Here is a 22,518-nt window from a genome sequence, read left to right on the forward strand (position 1 = left end):
GTAATGTTGCCATGTTTGTAAAGCCCTGACCAAAGCGTATAGCTCTTTGTCGTAGGTTGGGTAATTGAGAGTGGCTCCTCCAAGTTTTTCACTAAAGAAAGCAATCGGTCTTTTGTCCTGCATTAGCACAGCTCCAATTCCTATACCTGAAGCATCACATTCTATTTCAAAAGTTTTAAGGAAATCAGGTAAAGATAATAGAGGTGCATTAGTAAGCTTATGCTTCAAAGCTTTGAACGCGGCTTCTTGAGCTTCTCCCCATTGGAATCCCACATCCTTTTTGATAACTTCTGTAAGAGGGGTGGCTAGAGTGCTAAAATCTCTGACGAATCTTCTATAGAACCCGGCCAGGCCATGGAAACTCCTAACTTCACCGACAGTCTTAAGGGTTGGCCAGTCTTTGATGGCCTTGATTTTCTCTTCATCGACCTTAACGCCATCTGCACTCACAACAAAACCTAAAAAGACAAGGTTATCTGTTCCAAAGGTGCATTTCTTTAGATTGGCATATAGTTTTTCCTTTCTTAGCTTATCAAGAACAGCTTTCAAATGCATTACATGCTCATCTAGATTCTTGCTATAGACAAGGATATCGTCGAAATAGACAACTACAAAGACCCCTATGAATGCTCTAAGGACATGATTCATCAATCTCATGAATGTACTAGGTGCATTAGTTAATCCAAATGGCATAACAAGCCACTCATATAAACCATGTTTAGTCTTAAATGCAGTTTTCCATTCATCTCCTTCTTTCATTCTAATCTGATGATATCCACTTTTAAGGTCAATTTTAGAGAATATGTTAGAACCATGCAACTCATCTAGCATATCATCGAGTCTAGGGATAGGGTGACGATACTTTACAGTGATATTATTGATGGCTCTGCAATCTACGCACATTCGCCAGCTCCCATCCTTCTTAGGGACTCATGCTTTCTCTTATGTGTCCTTTCTCCATTAGTTCATCGACTTGTCTTTGTAACTCTTTTGTCTCAACCGGATTGGTTCTATAATCAGGGCGATTAGGCAATGAAGCACCAGGCATGAAATCAATCTGATGTTCAATGCCTCTAAAAGGAGGTAACTCCTTAGGATTATCTTCAGGGAAGACATCATTGTATTCCTGCAAAAGAGTTTGAATTTTACTCGGCAAAACCGGTGTGAGGTTAGTCATATTGGTGAGAGCCTCCTTAAACACAAATAAAAGAACCGGTTGGTTAGAACTAAGAGATCTTTTGACATCACCAGCCCTCAGGTAGAAGTTAGATGCTTTAGTAGGCGGCTTTGTCTTTTGCTTTAGCTGCATTTGATCCTGGTAGACTTCTTGTGGCGTCAAAGGTATGAGGGTTGTCTTCCTGCCTTTAAAAACAAAGGAATACTTGTTAGTAAACCCATCATGAATAACCTTTCGATCCGATTGCCATGGCCTGCTGATAACACCGGATTTTGACCATTTTTATTGATCATTTTAATATCTTTTACAGGTGTTTTTACTCCATTTTCAAAGGTTTTCAAAGGATTTCTATGTTTCCGGATTTTAAAAGACTTTTTAGGTAATTTGGGATAAAGAGGCACAAAATGGAACGAAAAGACTCTTTTGGATAAATGCAGATCGTCAGAACTCTCATGGAGAGACGAAGACCTTCTCACCGTCTGATCACCCTCAAAATTGGACAACTTATAGAAGAATCAACCAGCTTTCTGATAACACCGTATTTTGACCACTTTTATGGATCGTTTTGAAATGCTTTTTCTATGTTTTTAATTGCTTTTAAGTACTTTTATTACGTTTTTCTAGTATTTGTAGTTCCAAGACTCTTTTCAGGAAACTTAGGGAAAAGCTTAAAAAAATGGATAGAAAACCAGATTTCAGCTCAGAGTCAAACCGTCAGAAGTTCACCCCTGATTGAAGGCCTTCTCACCGTCTGATCCAGCTCAAATTTGGAGACCTTAAAGATGGAAGTATCAGCTTTTCCAGTGCACTTTACATCTTGGCAATCCAACGGTTCAATCAAAAGATACGCGAAGAGCAAGATGTCCCGTAAACCAGCCGGCAAGCACTTCCACCCGCGGCCACTCGTTGAATTCAACAAGTTTGTGAAATCGATCCCTCTTTACACAGGTTTCGATGATATGTGGCATCTTGGTTGTTTGCAAGTTTTCTTTAGGTACAGCAAGGAGACAAAGGAGGATATCAGAACCTATTTTGGGAGGGCCAGACGTCTGACTTTCCCCAGAAGATCCCCTGATGCTGCTGTTTATTCAATCCATCTCCAAAGACCAGAAGAGTGCTACTACACCAACAGAATCAGCAAAGAAAAGCTCGATGAATTTAATGATGTTGTTCAAAATTTACCTGAAGGAATCACGTTTGCCAAAGCTTGCAAGGACTTCATGATAGGCCACTACTTCTGTGAGAGCAAAGAATCAATCCCTGAGATAGAAGACTTGTTCAAGCATGCAAGAAAAGGTAAACCTGTTCGAACACTTCATAAAATAGAAGGTGTAGGTCAGTTTCTTATCTCTTGTTCTATTAGAGGAGAGATGTTTAAAAACGTGCTATGTGATTCTGGAGCTTGTCTTAACATGATGTCCAAGGCAATTGCTTTGAGACTTGGTATTAGACACCTGCGCAGGACTAGAGCAAAGATTAGCCTAGCTGATGATTCAAATGCAACACCTCAAGGAATAGCTCATGAAATTCCTTTGAGAATAGGAGATTGCATAGTGCCTGTCGACTTCTACATTGTCGAGACGAGAGATGCAACATATCCAGTGATTCTGGGATGGTCTTTTCTAGCAACTTCCGGAGCTATAATGGACTGGCCAAACCGGAGGATTTCATTTGCTAATATCGACAAAGATGTCTCCACAGAAGCTGTCCCATACAACAGCAAAGCAGGAAAACATTCTGCAACTGAAGAGTTTGAAGAAGAGCTTTGGAGTGATGAAGAACCTGCTAAGCAAGGCAAGGAGATGTCGAAAAAGACTTGTTTCAGGACAAGGTCTTCTTCATTGGAATAAGTCACGTCCAACACCAAAAGTCGAGCTAAACGACTTAAAACAGAAGCGCTTAATGGGAGGCAACCCATTTAGGTATTGTTTTCTTTAGGATTTTTCTTTCTTTACATTTGATCTCTTTCTTTTTCTTAGTTTCAGGTGTTTCTTATAAAACAAAAAAGCCAAAAAATCAAAAAAAAAAAAAACCAGAAAAAAAAACAAAAAGAAGGATGGTACCTGACTGCTCGGCCCAGCAGGAACCAAGGAGAAGCAGGAAGAGGCCGCAAAATAAGCCCCCGTGGTTGCAGATGTTCTGACCGCGGGAAACTACTCATCGACCGCGGTCGCGTGAATATGACCGCGGCCAAGTGCTTGTTTGCCGCAGTCGTGCAGCCCCTGACCGCGAGACTTGGTCGTTGACATCAAACCCGACCCCAAACCACCCCTTCCACCTCATTTCACCTCACCAATCACCCTCCACCTCATTCATCACCTTCCACCACCTTCATCACCACCTAATCACCTTCCCAAACCCCTTCGAATAAATCCGGTTCATCTCCACCAGCATCCCGGATCCAGGTAAGTTCTCTTTGTCCTTACCAATTCGATTATCTATGCATTTTTCTCATCCAATCTCGACTTGTTTCACACTGAGGACAGTGTGATTTAAGTCTGGGGGAGGATTTCATCCCTTTCTAATCACCTTTCTTTCATGAGTTTTGCATTATCTACACTTTTTGCATTTTTCTTAAAGTTTTTCAAAACCGGTTTTCAAAACAAAATACGTTTTAAAAGGGAATGGTGAACACGAATCAATGATAGTTGACTGTGTGCTTTAGACTGTTCCTAGTGACTTGCTCATTCATGATTTAGGACTAGACTAGGCGGTAGCTAAGCACATTTGAAACGAAGTACCCCAGAGGAATTTGAATGATTTCGATTTAGATGAAGGGATACACTAGCTCTGTTTTATTTGGACTTAATTTGGACTTGATTTTCTCATTGAAGCATTAGACCAGGGAAACGAATCATACATTCAGGACTCCTTTATCCTTTTACCACTCTCTGTTGATCCTGAATGGCTAGTTCATCTTTAGCTAGTTCCCCACCTTAACCAATCCTCTTTCAAACCACATGCACTCTTGTTTTATATTGTCTTATATGAAGATAATTGCAAAAACGTTGGAGAGAAAGAGGAACGACGCAGTTTTCAGTCACAAAGGACAGAAACCTGCGATTTGCCGGAAAACTTCTCGGAAGGATCCAACACAAGAGGAAGCTAAGTTTGCCTTAGAAAAATCTCAAATTTTGGTACAATCTCGTCCTCTAGTCTCTCTCTCTTTAAAAGGAATTTCCTTTTCAAAAAAAAAAAAAAAAATCCGAAAATAAGAAAAGAAATGAAATAAAAGCCTTAGAGAGTCTAGAGAGGTCGAATTCTAAGTCCCAAGACAACTGAAGTCTGATTTTATGGAGTTTTGGAGATTGTTTTCTGATTCCCGGAAAGAATCTAAGTTTGAGGAACAGCTGTTTACAACAAAAGAGGAAGGATTATGCAACAACATTTGGCAAGAAGAAGTGACTGAAAACTGTGGTCATCAACAGGTCCTTATCTCTCTTGCGGTTTTGCATATTATCTTGCATCCTCCAGATCTTCAGGTAACCCTAAACACTTTAACTCCACCACTTAAATAGCCCTTTAATGCCAAACGCCGTCTACCCTGGATGATGTTTTTAATGAGAACTCACTATTGAACTTAATGAATGTAGAGAGCTAGTTGACAGAAATCAAGATTTAAATTGTTTAAGTTTTGCATGACGGAAAAAGTGGACTAGTATCTCTTGTGCATTGGTGAGAATTTTCAAGACTAAGTTGTGGATTGATGCACTATCTTTGGTCCTAGTTTAGGAGTTCAAGTCTATGAGATTCGTGCATTTCCTATTTTTGTTTTCGCTTAACCAGTTTAGGCTTTTGCTTTGTTTGAGGACAAACAAAGGTTTAAGTCTAAGGGAGTTGATAACACCATATTTTGACAACTTTTATGGATCGTTTTGAAATGCTTTTTCTATGTTTTTAATTGCTTTTAAGTACTTTTATTACGTTTTTCTAGTATTTGTAGTTCCAAGACTCTTTTCAGGAAACTTAGGGAAAAGCTTAACAAAATGGATAGAAAACCAGATTTCAGCTCAGAGTCAAACCGCCAGAAGTTCACCCCTGATTGAAGGCCTTCTCACCGTCTGATCCAGCTCAAATTTGGAGACCTTAAAGATGGAAGTATCAGCTTTCCAGTGCACTTTACAGCTTGGCAATCCAACGGTTCAATCAAAAGATACGCGAAGAGCAAGATGTCCCGTAAACCAGCCGGCAAGCACTTCCACCCGCGGCAAAACACTCATTCCCCGCGGTCAGGAGCATCCCGACCGCGGCAAACCACTTGTTCCCCGCGGTCACACTTGTCCTGACCGCGACCATCAACCTCCGAGCCCAGAAGCCCATTTCTGAAGCCCACAATGATTCCTTCATCTGGAGAAACCCTAAGTGACGTCCAGAGAGGTCTTGAGCACTATAAATACATGTCTTAGGAACCCTAATCGATCATCATCTATCTTTCTTATTGTTTTAGAATACTTTTAAGTTTTAGCTTTTAGGGAGAGAGAGATTTGTTCTCTTGAACCCTGGTTCTTTCTTTTTCAATTTCGGTTTCTATTCTACTTATTAATACTATGTTTATGATTTCGTTCATTATGTCTGAGTAGTTTTATTGTTGGGATTAAGGGATTTTCGATGGGGATTTATATGTTCGATGAGGATTCCATGAGCTTTTGAGCCGAATCTTAGAACTTTTTCTTATGAATTCGTTTTTACTGCATGAGAGTAACGTCATGAACTACAATCTGATCCAGATGCTTGGTGACATGAAAGTGTTCATCAGGTATCAGATCTAGTTTGGGAGAGCAAAACAAACATAGGAGTGGAAACCTACCTATGGGCGATTTGTGAATTAGGACGAGTCTTAAACATAATGCATCTCTTCTCTTCCAGAGCCAGAGTGGAAACCTACTGGTCAGGGTTGAGAGAGATAGTTGTCTATGATCACGACAGTGGCGTATTCATACGTCCTTGAATCCAGTTCGAAAAGTTTAAGCTAAGATCTTACAAAATTTCCTCTCTAGCAATGTTTTGAATCGTTCGTACCCCTGAGAAAACTTCCCTGAACCCCAACGCTTTCTTCCTTATTGATTTACACCGATTTTCGTTTAAGCTTTAGTTCAATATTGTCTTTCCTTTTTAGTTCATTTTCATTTAAGCATTAGAATATCCGTTTTTATCATTTTTAATCATTTTCGTTAAGTTTAGTTATTACGTCATTTAATTTCCGTATTCTTTTTTAATATTTCGTTTTTAGATTTTAAACACACTACCAAACCCCCACTAAACCGTTTTGTTCTAGACTTCCTTACTTTAACTGATTTCAAAGGCTTTTTGCAGGAAAAGATCCTCCTTCCCTGTGAATTCGATCCCTAAGTACTACAATCGATCAGCTGTGCACTTGCGGCTATTGATTTCAATTAGAGTAAAACTTGACAACCCTCGACACACCACATCAAGTCACCATCACTTTCAAATTCACTTGGTTTGGAGACATTCCAATGGTTGGATCTCAAGATATTGCATTAGCCCCGGAGCCACGCGGAGTCGGCCAGCAACTCACGCGACCGTGGCCAACAAGCTATTTTCCGTGGTCAGAAGCTTCCCGACCGCGGCCAACAAGCCAATTGCCGCGGTCACAACACTCCCGACCGCGGCATTCAAGCTCTGACTTAAAGCCCACTTATCTGAAGCTCCAAGTCATTCCCAGCCTCAATTCCGGAACCCTAGAGACCATGGAGTATTGGAGACTATAAATACATGTCATTTAGGTCGGTTTTAGAGACAGCCATTCATACTTTACAGAAACCCTTTTCCTTTAGCCGTTTTTATGAGATTTTTGTAGAAGATTGTTCAAGTCCGAGTTCTTCAATAGAGAAACTTTCTTTATCTCTTTTTTCTTTACAGTTTTTCATTACTTTTATTAAAACCAATGATGATGTCGAACTCAGCCATGTCTGAGTAGATCCCGAGTTGGGCTAAGGGTTCCCGAAAGGGGCTCTCATAATCGATTAAGACATCTAGGTTTATAGATCTGGGATTTCGACCTGTTCTCTGTTTATTCTTGTTCTTATTGCATGTATGCTTCATTGATCACCTAGTATTTGATCTAGATAGTTAGTGTTGCGAAAGTTTTCATTAAGTATCAGCCCTAGAATGAAACAGGCGATTTTTCCGTAGGAGTGGAAACCTACCTGCGGCGAGATCGTGAGTATTAACGAGTCTTGTGCAGCTCTTGCGTTCTCTCCCTTCCAGGGCCAGAGTGGAAACCTACTGGTCAGGGTTGCGAGAAACAGTTGGTTATGATCACGACAGTGACGTAGTCATACTGCCGTACTCTAGCTCTAGAACCCATATATTGTTGTCCGTCAATCCCAATCTATCTACCTTAGTGTTAAAACCGATTATGATCCCTTAGAGTTCCCAAAAGCTCAGCGTTTTTAGCCAAAGTTTACAATTCCATCGATTTTTACTTGCTTTTTTTAGACCTGCATTTCAATTTCCTTAGTTCGTTATTTACTTGCTTTATTTACCTTTCATGCGAAATTTTACTTGCCTTATTTTCGTTTAGTTCTATATTTTACTTATTCCATTTGCATTTCATTCGATTTTTTTTACTTGCTTTTTAGGATAGATTTATTTGCTTTCTTTTGTCTAGAAAAACAACCAACCTTTAAAACAAATTTAGTCTAGACATAAAGTTAAAAACCGTAGAAGAATACCAGGCACACAAATCTCTGTGGATTCGATCCCTAAATACTACAACTGATTAGCTGTGCACTTGCGGCTTTCATTTGTTTTGTTAAGGGTAAAACTTGTTCCCTCACGTAGTTGACACGAGCACGCATCAAGTTTTTGGCGCCGTTGCCGGGGATTTGTTTCGCTGCCTTTTGCTATTTTTCTTGTTTTAACTTCTGTTCTAGATACCTGATCTCTAGTTCTTTCTTAAAGTTTTTCTGAACTATCTTTCCCTTCTTTTGCCTTTCTCTGAATTGCATGAATACTAGGCGTAGACCTGCAGGAGACATTCCAATTCTAGACGAGATAGACAGACACGAAAGAGAACTTCGAAGACTTAGACGAACGCAAGGAATGGCCAACGACGACCTGCCTGGAGATCCTATTAATCAAAATTTAAATATGGACCAAGACGGGTCCGAACATGGAGAAAACGAAGAGAATGATCACACAGAAGGTGATCATGCTCGACAAGATGGAGAGGAGGATGAGGTTCTTCCAAGAAATCACCAGAACCGAGAGAGAGAAGGACGTGAAGACCTTGATCCACCCATCAATGCAGCTGATGGTGACCACCCAGCAATGCAGCCGAATGAACGCATTCACCGCCCCATTCCGCCAGCAAATCAACACCGAACACAAGCCAGGAACCATCGCATAGCTGACTTTGATGCACCTACTCAAAATTTTCAGAATCGATCTGCGATTCAAGTACCATTTCCGAACCAGAATGAGTTTGAAGTCAAGCCTCAAATCATCTCATTGGTGAAGCAAAACCAGTTCCATGGAGTTCCTTCTGAGCACCCAATGGACCATATCGAGCTTTTTGAAGAAATTTGCAGCATGATGAGAACAAACCAAGTTTCACCTGACTATTTAAAGTGTAAGTTGTTCCCTTTTTCATTAGCAGATAAATCTCACCGTTGGTTGAAGTCTTTGCCTGCAGGATCGATTACTAATTGGGAAGAATGTAGAACTGCTTTCCTAAACCACATTCTACACTAAGTCAAGGTCGAACAATTTGAGAACGAAGATCTCAACCTTTCAACAAGGGCCAACTGAATCTTTCTATGAAGCTTGGGAACGTTTTAAGGATTATGAACGTGATTGACCTCATCATGGATTTCATGGATCAAGCCTGCTGATCACATTTTACCGAGGTTTGCAACCAAAATACAAACTTTCACTTGATACAGCTAGCAATGGAGATTTTGGGCAAAAGACGATAACCCAAGGAAGAGCTCTCATCGAAAATTTGGCTCAACCCAATAGCAATGACTGCCCTGAATATGATCGATCGATGAAGCAAGCCGGAACAGACAACAAGGAGATAACCGAGTTGAAGAACATGGTGAGCCAGCTTCTGAAGAGCAACAATCGCCCGATCCATGCCTGTGAAACCAACAATGGCGCAGAAGAGGAAGGACCTAGTGATATCGATCACATTAATCAAGCATTTCAAGAAGAAGATGTGAACTACGTAGGAGCACTGGTGCCATACCAAAATCGCTCCAACAACAACTTCAACAACAACTTCCGGAATGCAAATTACAACAATCTTTCTTACCGCAATCCAAATGTGGAGAACCCTCAAGATCAGTACTACCCACCTCAGAAAAAATCATTCCAAAACAAGTTTCAAGGTGGAAACTTCAGAGGAATAGTACCATATCAACCGCGACAGCCATATAACACCAAGGTACGGGTTTTAACAATCAATTTGTACAACAGCAGGGAGTCACGACGAACCAGCTAGCTTCACAAATCGGTAGACTTGAACAGTCAATCCAACAGCTTGTTATGACGAACGAAAAAGCATCTAAAGACGTGAACGTGAAAGTGGACTGCATGTACAATGATCTGAGTGGTAAGTTTGAATCTTTATCTTCGCACGTAAAAAAGTTAGATGTGCAAGTCGCCCAAACAGCCGACTCTATGAAGAGGCAAAGTGGAGTTCTTCCAGGAAGAGTTGAAGATAACCCTAAGAAGTTTTGCAACGCCATAACCACATTGCCCGAAGAAGAGTCCGGAACCAATGGAAAGAAAGAAGAAACCCCAATCTTTGTACCACTGTACAAGGATACCGATCCCAAGCAGCCACCGTTTAGGGTACCTGAACGATCACCGTTTCAAAGGCTTACCAAAGCCGATGATCCGGGACGTTTGTTTTCCAGTGTTTCATTTCAGGAATCAAGTTTATAGACTGCTTGTGTGATTCCGGAGCCAATGTAAACATCATGTCTAAGACATTTGCCGAAAATTTGGGCATAAAAACCTTAAGGACATCGACGGTTAAGGTTATCTTTGGAGATTCATCTCAAAAAGATACTGAAGGGGCGATTCATGATCTACAAGTTCTAGTGGGAGATAAGATCGTTCCAGCAGATTTCCAAGTCCTGGAAATGGATAAAGACAAGGAGAGGCCACTCATTTTTGGGAGACCATTCCTAGCTACAGTAGGAGCAATAATCGATCACGCAAACCGGCATGCTGTTTTCCTCAATGTGGACAGAAAAAGGTACTATCCTACTATCTTAGATGAATTTCCAAGTAAAGGAAACAGGCCAAAAGAGAAAGAAAAGGAGAAGCCGAAAGCTTTTGCAAAGATCAAGATCATCATTCCACCGGACGCAACAGAAACTAGTGAGGACCAAATCCAGGAGCTGATCGAAAACACAAAAAGGGTTCTGAACAACATTAAAGTCCGAAAGAAGAGTAAAGGTAAGAAGACTTCTCTTCAAGGAGAAGAAGTAAAACCTCCACCAACCGGAAGTGATAAAGGCACATCAAGTGGAGTGCCATTCAAATCAGCCTGATTCCTCATGCTTACGTCGAGCTAAACAACTTAAAACAAAAGCGCTTAATGGGAGGCAACCCATTTAGGTACTCTTTCTTTTAATTTTCTTTTCCTTTTTAGAGTTTATGCTTTCTTTTTATTTTTAAGTATTAGGTATTTTATAAAACAAAAACACAAAAAAATCAGAAAATTAGAAAAACCAAGAGGAAAAAGGTAGGTCTTTTGCTGCTCGGCCCGGCAAAGACGAGAAGATTGGACAATAGGCCGCAGGAGGAAGACCCGCGGTCGCAACAGACGGAACCGCGGCCAAAGGTGCATCGACCGCGGCACCGTGAATGTGACCGCGGCCGAGCACTCGACTACCGCGGTCGCGCGTCTCCTGAACGCGGCCGTTGGTTGTTGAGATGATTCCGCGGATTTCTGCCGCTTCCCGGTGTTGCCTGGTGTTTGCCTGGTGATTCCCGGTGTTGCCTGGTGACTTCCTGGTGTTGTCTGGTGTTTGCCTGGTGATTCCCGGTGTTGCCTGGTGATTTCCCGGTGTTGCCTGGTGTTTGCCTGGTGATTCCCGGTATTTCCCGAAGTGTTCCCGGTAAAACCCGAAAAGATCCTCCGTAAGTTTTAAACTTTCCTAATGTGCAAACAAGAAAAGGTAAGTTCCCGTAAACTTAAAAATTTCCAAAAATTTTCAGTTTTTGCTTCAAAAACGCTTTTTAAAGAAAAGAAACAAACTTTTTGGATCAAAACTCTTTCTTCTCTTCTCTTCCAAAAGAATTAGAGATTTAGGAGAAAGAACACATTTTCAATTCTTAAGCTTTTTAAGAGATTTTTTGCTCAAACCTCACTCTTTTTCGAAGCTGATTTCAATTCTACCATCAATTCTCTCTTTCCAGCAAGGTATGAACCTCAAACTCACCATTCTTACTCGATTTTGAACTTAGGGTTTTCTTTAAAAACCCAAAATCTTGGTCTATTGATGGTAGAAATAGCTTATGAATGATAGATTATCCATTTAGGTTATCTAAAAATAGATTTTAGCACCTAGCTTAAGAGGAATTGTGATTTTTGAAATTTGGATTCTACATGCTTCATAAAAATCGAATTTGGAACAGCAAAATTGATGAATTTGATTTAGTCTTGTGTGATTAATGATTAGTATTGGGTAATCTTTAGAATTCACATGGAAATTGCTCATAAAAACCGATTTTTAGAAGATTTCTATGTTGAGAACATCAAAAATCCGAATTTAGTCATGAACTACTTGATTTCTCTGATTTAATATCAATTTTGTTTGCTAATAATTTTAATTAATCTTTTTATACTAGTATTAGTATAACAGATCTTAATGTGTTAAAATTAGCACCCAAATTCACTCTTTTTCCAAGAATCATTTCATTTTCCAGAAAATGGATGAAACCAGATCCCGAAGGAGCCGTCGAACTGGTGGCAGCTATGTGATGAGATTGCTCCAGCACTCAAGAGAAACACGAGCACCTCCCGAGCCACCACAGATTCGATACATTGGGAGGGAGACAAACCCGAGAGTGGACTATGCAAGGCGTTTCAAGAAGCTGAACATCAAACCCACGCCTTGCATTGATTATCATACACTCGAGATGCTTGGAATCAGGGAGGATGTGATCTGGTACATCGATGCACTTAAGCTGAGACCCTACTTGGAGCTGAACCTTCCGACTTATCCTGAGCTAGTCCGTGAGCTTTTAGCGACCGTTACACTCCACTAACGAAGAGGAGGAACCCCAGAGCATCAGATGGCATCTTGTCATTCTCTATCCGCGGACAGCCTTATTCTCTCACCATTTCCGAGGTTTGTGAAGCTCTTAAGCTTCCATACACTGATGGAATTTATCATGAAGATGAACCTGATCTTAACCTGTGGAGAGAGATGGGTCATGGAGCCTATGATAGTGGGAGATCTAAGTCAGCCCTTCTTAGCCACCCAGCAGTGAGAGTTGTGCACAAACTCTTAGCACACACGATCTTCTCTAGAGCCAACATGGGAGGTGTTTTGAAGACTGAGCTCATTACACTTCAGATACCATTTATGGACGACCCACGACTTGCTTGCTTTGCCTGGATAATAGCGCAGAATATGGTAAAGGTGAAGCATGATTTACATGGTTGCGAGGACGCTACTCCAGCTTTCGGGAGTGCTATTACAGCGATACTACAAGCGTGTAGGATTCGATTTCTCATCTGATGATCCACTTCCCGATGTCTGGTATGATCTACTTTATATCTCTCGCGATCACACTATCTCTCGTGCCGCTTTCGATCCAGACAGGTTTGGTTACAAGTATTGCACTGGCACCGAGGAGCACCGAGTCCGCTTACCTTCAGCGTCTATCCCGAGATTGTGCAACGGAGGACGCCCTCGATGGACTCCGGAATCCGATGATTTTCTGCCATCTGTACCTCATCTACCATTCACCATTAGCCAGTACATAGTGGCCAAGGCGAGGCGTGATGCAGCTGCGGCCCGTGCTCATTTTCAGCCATCTATTCCGACCGGCCACACCTCATCATCTACATCATCACACACTCATTCCGATCTGGAGCGCAGAGTTGAGAGACAGGGACGACGCTTTGAGCGCGTTGTCACCTTCTTACAGGAGCAGCACCAGTTCGCAGACGACACTTCGGAGGATGAGTGATTGATCAGCACTTCACTACCATCACGGTTCTATCATCATTTTCTTTTCTTTTATCTTATTTTATTTTATTTTGATTTTATTCACCATCTTCTCACCAACTTTTTCACACTGGGGACAGTGTGATTTAAGTCTGGGGGAGGATGTCTATCCGTACTAATTATTTTCCTGCTTTTGCTTTTAAATTTCAAGTACTTTTTAAATTTTAATATGTAACCTATTCGACATTAAGTATTTTTCAGGAATGTTTGACGCAAAACTATGATGATTTAGACCTGCACACTTCTACACTATGCATGATAGCTCATTTGTGGTTAGCACTAGACTAGGCGGTAGCTAGAGTATTTGCACTACGAACTCCCACCAGAGGACTTCTATTCATGGAGATTCTTTCTGACAGGATATAATAGCTCATTTTATTTGGACTTAATATTGATATCTAATTTTCTCATCATTGATTTTAGGCAGGCATCGACATACACATCTAGGACGTCTTTTACCATCACTTTTACCACTCTTTGTCTTCCTAGATGACCAGTTTATCTTTATCTGGTACCATACCCTAAACCCAAAACCTTTGTTTTCAATCCTCATGCATTCTCTCTTTAGTTTATAGCAGCAGATATGTGCAAAAACGTTGGAGAGAAGAGGAGCGACGCAGTTTTCAGTCACTCGCAAAGGAGACTGAATGGAATTGGGAAGGAAGAGTATCAGAAACATAATAAAGCTTTACAAGACAGATATTAACTGGTAAATTCGTGCTCTCTAAGACTCTATATCTAAAGGTGTTCCCTTTCTTTAAAAAACAAAAAAAAAAAAACGTGAAAAGAGAAAGGGAAACAAAAAGCCTAATGAGTCTTAGATTGTCGAAATTTGTGGAGCAATGAGCAACCACTATTCGTTTAGGGAGCTATTGTTTTGAAAGATTTACAAAAATCTAAGTCTGGGGGAGTTTGGAGAGAACTTGAGGAAGAAGACCATGAATCTATGTCAAGAAGAAAGTGACTGAAAACTGTGGATACCAACAGCTTCACTCTCTCTTGCGGTTTTGCATAATGTCCTGCATCCTCCAGATCTTCAGGTAACCCTTAAACACTTTAAGCCATACCCCCAAAATAATCCTTCTTTACACTTAGCTTAGATTGCCTTGCCTAGATTTTCTTTGATGAGAACCACCGAGATTTTTAATGAATGTTAAGAGCTAGTTGACTGGAAGTTAGATCTTAGTGCATAGATTTCTGCATGACGGATTAACGGACTAGTTATGCCTGTATTGCTAGTGAGAATTTTCTAGGCTACCCCCGATTGATGCATACTGATTAATATTGGTCTAGAAGTTTGGTCTCTGAGATTTTGTTTAGTTCCTGCGTTTTCAAACCTCTCGCCGAGATTTAGCCTTTGTTTTGTTTGAGGACAAACAAAAGACTAAGTCTGGGGGAGTTGATAACACCGGATTTTGACCATTTTTATGGATCATTTTAATATATTTTACATGTGTTTTTACTCCATTTTCAAAGGTTTTCAAAGGATTTCTATGTTTCCGGATTTTAAAAGACTTTTCAGGTAATTTGGGATAAAGAGGCACAAAATGGAACAAAAAGACTCTTTTGGATAAATACAGACCGTCAGAACTCTCATGGAGAGACGAAGACCTTCTCACCGTCTGATCACCCTCAAAATTGGACAACTTATAGAAGAATCAACCAGCTTTCAAATGCACTTGGTTTGGAGACATTCCAACGGTTGGATCTCAAGATATTCCATTAGCCCCGGAGCCACGCGGAGTCGGCCAGCAACTCACGCGACCGCGGCCAACAAGCTATTTGCCGCGGTTAGAAGCTTCCCGACCGCCGCCAACAAGCCAATTGCCGCGGTCACAACACTCCCGACCGCGGCATTCAAGCTCCGACTTAAAGCCCACTTATCTGAAGCCCAAAGTCATTCCCAGCCTCAATTCCGGAACCCTAGAGACCATGGAGTATTGGAGACTATAAATACATGTCATTTAGGTCGGTTTTAGAGACAGCCATTCATACTTTACAGAAACCCTTTTCCTTTAGCCGTTTTTATGAGATTTTTGTAGAAGATTGTTCAAGTCCGAGTTCTTCAATAGAGAAGCTTTCTTTATCTCTTTTTTCTTTACAGTTTTTCATTACTTTTATTAAAACCAATGATGATGTCGAACTCAGCCATGTCTGAGTAGATCCCGAGTTGGGCTAAGGGTTCCCGAAAGGGGCTCTCATAATCGATTAAGACATCTAGGTTTATAGATCTGGGATTTCGACCTGTTCTCTGTTTATTCTTGTTCTTATTGCATGTATGCTTCATTGATCACCTAGTATTTGATCTAGATAGTTAGTGTTGCGAAAGTTTTCATTAAGTATCAGCCCTAGAATGAAACAGGCGATTTTTCCGTAGGAGTGGAAACCTACCTGCGGCGAGATCGTGAGTATTGACGAGTCTTGTGCAGCTCTTGCGTTCTCTCCCTTCCACGGCCAGAGTGGAAACCTACTGGTCAGGGTTGCGAGAAACAGTTGGTTATGATCACGACAGTGATGTAGTCATACCGCCGTACTCTAGCTCTAGAACCCATATATTGTTGTCCGTCAATCCCAATCTATCTACCTTAGTGATAAAACCGATTATGATCCCTTAGAGTTCCCAAAAGCTCAGCGTTTTTAGCCATAGTTTACAATTCCATCGATTTTTACTTGCTTTTTTTAGACCTGCATTTCAATTTCCTTAGTTCGTTATTTACTTGCTTTATTTACCTTTCATGCGATATTTTACTTGCCTTATTTTCGTTTAGTTCGATATTTTACTTATTCCATTTGCATTTCATTCGATTTTCTTTACTTGCTTTTTGGGATAGATTTATTTGCTTTCTTTTGTTTTAGTTTAATTCGCAAGAAAAACATTCAACCTTTAAAACCAATTTAGTTTAGACATAAAGTTAAAAACCGTAGAAGAATACCAGGCACACAAATCTCTGTGGATTCGATCCCTAAATACTACAACTGATTAGTTGTGCACTTGCGGCTTTCATTTGTTTTGTTAAGGGTAAAACTTGTTCCCTCACGTAGTTGACACGAGCACGCATCACCTGCCTAGAAATATGTGTCCTGCGTCCATGGGCAACACATCACACTGTATCTCGTCTTCATATCCTCCAATAGTAATAGGGACCATGACACGGCTGTTGACCTTTAATTCCCCATCATTATTCAACCAGTTGAGCTTATAGGGTCGGGGGTGCTTCTCGGTGGCTAGTATGAGCTTTTGAACCATCTCTTGACTGGCTACGTTGGTGCGGCTACCGCCATCTATGATGAGACTACAAACTTCTCCTTGTACAAGGCACCGGCTATGAAACAAATTCTCTCTCTGCTCCTCTTCCATAGCTTTGGCTTGCACGCTTAGAGACCTTCTTGATACAAGTAAGGAGCCTTGAGCAGGAAGCTCTTCATGTTCAGAATGAGATTCGGCTTCAGACTCAGCTGTTGATTCCCATTCGCTATCGTCCTTGAGTATCATGATCTTCTTATTCGAACACTTGTTTCCGTAATGCCCACTTCCAAGACACTTGAAACACTTAATGTCTCTGGTTCTTGTTGACCCCATAGCTTTGTTTCGGTTATCTGATACCGAAGTGAATGACTTAGGTTCCTCTTTAGAGACACCAGCTGGCTTCTCTTCTTTTGATACTGAACTCGACTTCTCCTCTCTAGAATATCTCGGTTTAGTAGGCATTCCTCCAGCTCCATAAACGGTTTTGGTGTTTCTCCTCTTGAGCTGTTGTTCTATGAGGATGGCCTTGTGCAACATATCTTCTAATTCCTCATATTGCTGCATCTCAAGCTTGTCTTGAATCTCTCTGTTCAATCCTCCTAAGAAACGAGACATAGTGGCTTCAGCATCTTCTCGAATATCAGCTCGTAGGATCAAGGTCTCCATGTCTTGATAGTAATCTTCAACAGATCGGTTGCCTTGTGTGAGCCGTCTAAGTCTTTGGTGCAATTCTCTATGGTAGTGACTTGGCACAAACCTTTTTCTCATGAGAGATTTCATCTCCTCCTAAGTATCAATCGGAAATTGCTGATTTCTTCTTCTAGTTGTAACAACCTGATCCCACCAACAAAGAGCATAATCGTAGAACTCGGTGGTGGCTATCTTCACTCGATTAATCCCGGCGAATTGTTGGCAATTAAACAACAATTCTATCTTCTTTTCCCACTCTAAGTAGGCATCAGGGTCGTTTTTGTCGTGAAAAGGAGGGATCCTGAGTTTAACTCCTCCAAAACCCTCTTGAACTCGATCTTCCTTGTGTCGCCTATGCCTTCTTCGGCTGTCTCTTGAGGAACTACTAAGAGGACCGTAATAATCTGTGGCCGCATCATCTCTGAGAGGTCTAGTCGGTTCCAAGACTTCCTCAGGTTCTTTTCCTAGATCTCTTCTCTTATCTTTGTTAGCCTTTGGTTTGGTCTGCTCTTGAATCTCCTGTCGAAACTCCTCGAGGCTCACGGTCACAAGCTTCTTAACTTCGGCTAACATTGCCTCCATGTATAGTTTGTTAACACCATTAGCACTGGACTCTTCTTGTTGATCACTCATTGTTCCTGAAACAAGGATAACACGAAATCACTAGCAACAATTCTCTGATCGTTTTACAAAACAAAAGTGACTATTCGTGTTCTACAAGAAATCATGATCGATAGATTGAATTAGAAAAGTCAGATTTGCAAAACACGGATCCGAGCCTAGAAGTTAAAAGGCCACTTAGATCTATCCGATTTGATAGCAACTAAATCTCCGATATTTGATCTCGCCTAATAAATCGACACTCACTATACTGGATCAAAGGGGATAGCCTTGCACACAAACGAATTGTATCAAGGTTTGTGGGTTTAGATAAGACTCCAAGGGTTGCGGAAGACCCTTGATGAATGGTTTCCGAATCAACTAAGGATATTACACACCAAAGATGAATCAAAAGGACTTGAAGGATATTACACACCAACAAGAGGGTTTGATCTTACTTAGAAAAGATTTGATTAAAAGATAAGATAGTCTCAAAAGAGAGTTTACAGGCGAATATAAAGAGAAACACATATGAGTCCACAAAGCATTAAAGTGTCTAGGAACTAGTTCTTTGAAAGCTGGCCAAGTTTGAATTCAAACTCTTCTTCACACGCTCCTCTTCTTCTTCTTTGGACTCGGCTGATGGGCTTAGATGTGAGGTGATCGAAACTATGCCTCATTAAAAACCTATCTCAAGAAAACCCATTGGGACAAAACTTGAGATAGGGAAAAAGAGTACATAGTTGGATCACAAGCCCATTAGCCTTCTCGGACTTGGATCACAACTAGTGTAGTTGTGCCCATCTCTTTTCCCTTCTGTTCCACAAGCGTTCCATGCTTAAGTATTTCCCCAACAGCTTCCTTGAGCCTCTTAGCCTTTGCTCGGGTCATGGGACCTTTTGTAATGAGCAAAGGGTCTTCTTGTTCCATTTCCTGATCCTTGTCTTTGCTCCTCAGCTCCTTAGCTCCTTGCGGTTCTCCTTCTGGTTCCAACTCGTTATTGATGCTATCCAAGATCATATCATCCCCCTCTTCTTGAAAAGGATTTGTCCTCAAATCTGGATCATCTGCAAAATAAGGAATCAAGTCAGCAATATTGAAAGAAGAACTTATCTTGTACTTACCTTGTAGATGAAGTTGATAAGCGTTATCATTGATCTTTCTAACTATCTCAAAGGGTCCATCAACTCTCGGCATCAACTTAGACTTCCTTTCTGTTGGAAATATTTCCTTCCTTAGGTGCACCCAAACGAGATCTCCCTCCTCAAAGGTAAGCTTGCATCGGCTTTTGTTAGCGTGCTTGACATATTGCTTTGTTTTCTCTTCTATGTTAGCTCTGTCCTTCTCGTGGATCTGTTTAACAAGCTCTGCTCTTTTCTTTCCATCTAGGCTAGTTCTTTCACTCAAGGAAGAGAGGTTAGATCCAAAGGTGACAAAGGGTTAAAGCCATAAACAATTTCAAAAGGCAAAAATTTAGTTGCCGAATGCACTGAATGGTTATATGAGAATTCTACATGAGGCAAACAGTCTTCCCATGCCTTAAGATTCTTTTTAATCAATGCTCGCAACAATGTAGACAATGTTCTATTCACTACTTCAGTTTGTCCATCAGTCTGTGGGTGACAAGTAGTGGAAAACAAGAGCTTTGTACCTAGCTTAGACCATAAAGTTTTCCAAAAGTAGTTTAAGAACTTGGTATCTCGATCAGATACTATGGTCCTAGGCATGCCATGTATTCGAACAATGTCCCTAAAGAACAGATTAGCTATATGCGATGCATCATCAGTCTTGTTACATGCAATAAAATGCGCCATCTTAGAGAACCTATTACAACAAAGATCGAATCCTTTCCGGTCCTAGTTCTAGGCAATCCAAGCACGAAATCCATTGATATATCAGTCCAAAGGTTATAAGGAATAGGTAAAGGTGTATACAAACCGTTGGACTGAACCGTTCCAACTCGTTATTGATGCTATCCAAGATCATATCACAATGGATCCTATAAATCGAAATCCCTTCTATGAGGGAAGTTTTTACAACACTCCTCAAGCCACTAGACTCAGAGAGAAGCAATACCTACGCGATCTCTACGAAGAAGTTCAAACCGAAAACTACAGAACGTTCCTTAACGAGCCTTACGTGCCTCCAATGGTAAACCCTAGACATCCTGTTCATCGCCTACCTCACCAGGTTCTCCAGCACGATGAGAACGTCCAGCTCAGTAACCCATTGAGTCAGCTCGAAGGCGTAATCAAGCAGTTCATAGAAGCTCAAGCAACCGCTACAGTCGCTCTAAACGAAAGGATTGACGGGATATCAAAATTTTTCAATGAGAAGATCGATAACCTAGCTTCACAAGTCAAATCAATAGAAGAACGAGCAACCAAGGACGCAGCTATGATCGCTAATAGGTTCAACAGCATGGAGGAAGAGCAAACGAAGCACACCTACGAGCTTCGCAACACTAAAAACAAAGCCATGGACCTGGATTTCAAACTTGATGATGTGGACAAAGCCCTCAACAAAGCTAAGAACGAGTCCTATGACTTCACAGTCGAAGTTTCAGAGAAAGTTTACAAAGTCATTGACAAAACCGAAGAGCTTGACACAACCATGGACAAAGTAGTCTATGCTCTTGATGAAGTTGAAGAAAAGGTTGAGGAGATCATACAAGGACTTGGAGAGCAGATTCCAGCAACCAAAACTAAAGACTCAAGTCCAGAGAGGAAGTACATCAAGCCAGAAGACCCAGGAGATCATCCAGGAAGCAAAGGAGCAACCAACAGCAGACAATCAACTCGGAGACACTTTCCCCCGGTCGCGTCGCTTCCGACCGCGGCCAAGAAGCCTTCTCCCGCGGTCGTGCTCGGCCTACCTGATATGTTCATAATTTGCATAATTTAGGTTGTATATTTCATTCCAAATCATATTTTATTTCATGCATTTTAGGTCTTTAGGTGTTGTTTTAGGGCTTAAGGGTTGCATTAGGTCCCAATGAATCTTTGCATGGTTTGGAGTGTTTATCAGGTGTATTTGGAGCTATTTGGAGCTGAAAAGGTGAAACCAGGAAAAGAAATGGTGATCAGAGCTTTAAAAATGGTGAAAGCAACCTTTTGGATGTTCTCGGCGCTAGCCTGTACCGCGGGAAGCTTTTTCTCGGCTATTCTAATGTACCGCGAGTGGATTTCTCGGCCAAAAGCGTACTGGCTGTTCAAGTTTCTCGGCAAAAATTCCTGCGTGCAGATACATCTCCGAAATTGCCTTACCGGAAGATCTTTCCGAGCGATTCAGCCTCCGGAGTCTTCAGCAAAGAGCAAGATAATGGAGTCTAGATCTCAGAACAGTTGGAATCGATGAGTTTGGAGCACCAAGATGAAATATACGGCCACCGGAAGACAGACCTCTCTCGCATCTGTTCCGGAGCAATCCCATACGTCTGGAAAGATTGCCTGTCCGGGAAGTCTTAACGTCCGACTCAGATTACAGAGTCTTCAGAAAAGTTGGAGATGATCAGGTCACGGATCCAGAACAGGTGGAATAATTTGATTTAGAGTCGTGAGCAGAGAGTTAAGCTCACCGGAAGGCACACCTGTCTCGCTACAGTTTCAACACCGGTTCGATGAATCATAGAGATTGTGTGGGACGATGCCTTTCCATTATGATTCAGTTGCCGGGGTTTTCATCAAGATTTTAGATCTTTAAGTGCTCTTTCCAGAACGTCTAGGATCATCCATTTTGGAGCTATTTGCTGAAAGATACAGTCTCCAGAGTGAACACTGGTCCAAGAGCTTCTTGTTGATCGTTTCAATGCATTGCAGAGATGAGCCGTCCGGGGAAATTTTCAATCCCCGAGCATCAAAGGTTTCTTCAGAAAATTTTGAGCTTTATGAGTCATATTTCATGTGGATTTGGTTTGGTAGCATTTGGAGCTGTGAACTGTGAGTTCCGGAAGACGAGAGACAGACATATCAGCCAGACGTCTAAGAGTGGATAAGGTGCTAAATGTCATGATTTGACATGGTGATAATGCCACGGCCTGAGCTTGTCCGTGGAATAATATGACAACTCTCGGGATTTGACACGCTTACCATGCCATGTCCATGCACTTAGCTGTGGCAACCTCAATAGTTTGCTAAAAGAGACAAAAGAGCATGACACAGCCTTAATGCCACGGTCTAACCTGACCACGGCAATGTTTTCCCAACCTTCGGCGATTGACACTGTGAGAATGCCACGGTCTACATCAGACCATGGAAAGGTACTACTGATAAAGCCAACTTTTGGGATTTGACATGGTCTTGAGGCACGGCTTTGAACCTGACCACGGCAAGCAATGAAGATCTTTGACACGCCCATAATACCACAGCTAAACATCAGGCCGTGGCAACCTTGCCACACCCAACATGACACGGTCCAGATCAAGACCGTGGCAATCCAAAAAGTTCATCACCCGAACCCAGAAAAGAAGAGACACGACCACTAGACATGGTGTAAATCAAGCCATGGCAATCTTGATCATGAAGAATCTGTCCAAGAACTTTGACACTGTCAGTTTGCCAAGGTCTGGCCAAGCATCATCTGACCGT

General features: G+C 41.4%; 2 protein-coding genes and 1 non-coding gene across 3 annotated transcripts; all 3 read right to left on the reverse strand.

Moving 5' to 3' along the window:
- Positions 1 to 922: 922 nt before the first annotated feature.
- On the reverse strand, positions 923 to 1,427 carry LOC112087317. Its single transcript, XM_024157337.1, has 2 exons — positions 1,409 to 1,427; positions 923 to 1,362 (listed from the first exon to the last, which is right to left on the reverse strand). The coding sequence occupies exons 1-2, from the start codon at positions 1,425 to 1,427 to the stop codon at positions 923 to 925; spliced, it is 459 nt and encodes a 152-aa protein (XP_024013105.1).
- A 7,479-nt stretch (positions 1,428 to 8,906) lies between these two features.
- Positions 8,907 to 9,013, reverse strand: LOC112087436. The gene has a single exon (XR_002900116.1). It is a non-coding gene; the product is annotated as a small nucleolar RNA R71 (small nucleolar RNA).
- A 7,440-nt stretch (positions 9,014 to 16,453) lies between these two features.
- LOC112087318 lies at positions 16,454 to 17,965 on the reverse strand. The gene is made up of 2 exons (XM_024157338.1): positions 17,477 to 17,965; positions 16,454 to 17,428 (listed from the first exon to the last, which is right to left on the reverse strand). The coding sequence occupies exons 1-2, from the start codon at positions 17,963 to 17,965 to the stop codon at positions 16,454 to 16,456; spliced, it is 1,464 nt and encodes a 487-aa protein (XP_024013106.1).
- Between the last annotated feature and the right edge of the window lie 4,553 nt (positions 17,966 to 22,518).

This window comes from Eutrema salsugineum, unplaced genomic scaffold (assembly GCF_000478725.1).
Source record: "Eutrema salsugineum unplaced genomic scaffold, Eutsalg1_0 scaffold_18, whole genome shotgun sequence".
In the NCBI taxonomy this organism is placed as follows: domain Eukaryota; kingdom Viridiplantae; phylum Streptophyta; class Magnoliopsida; order Brassicales; family Brassicaceae; genus Eutrema; species Eutrema salsugineum.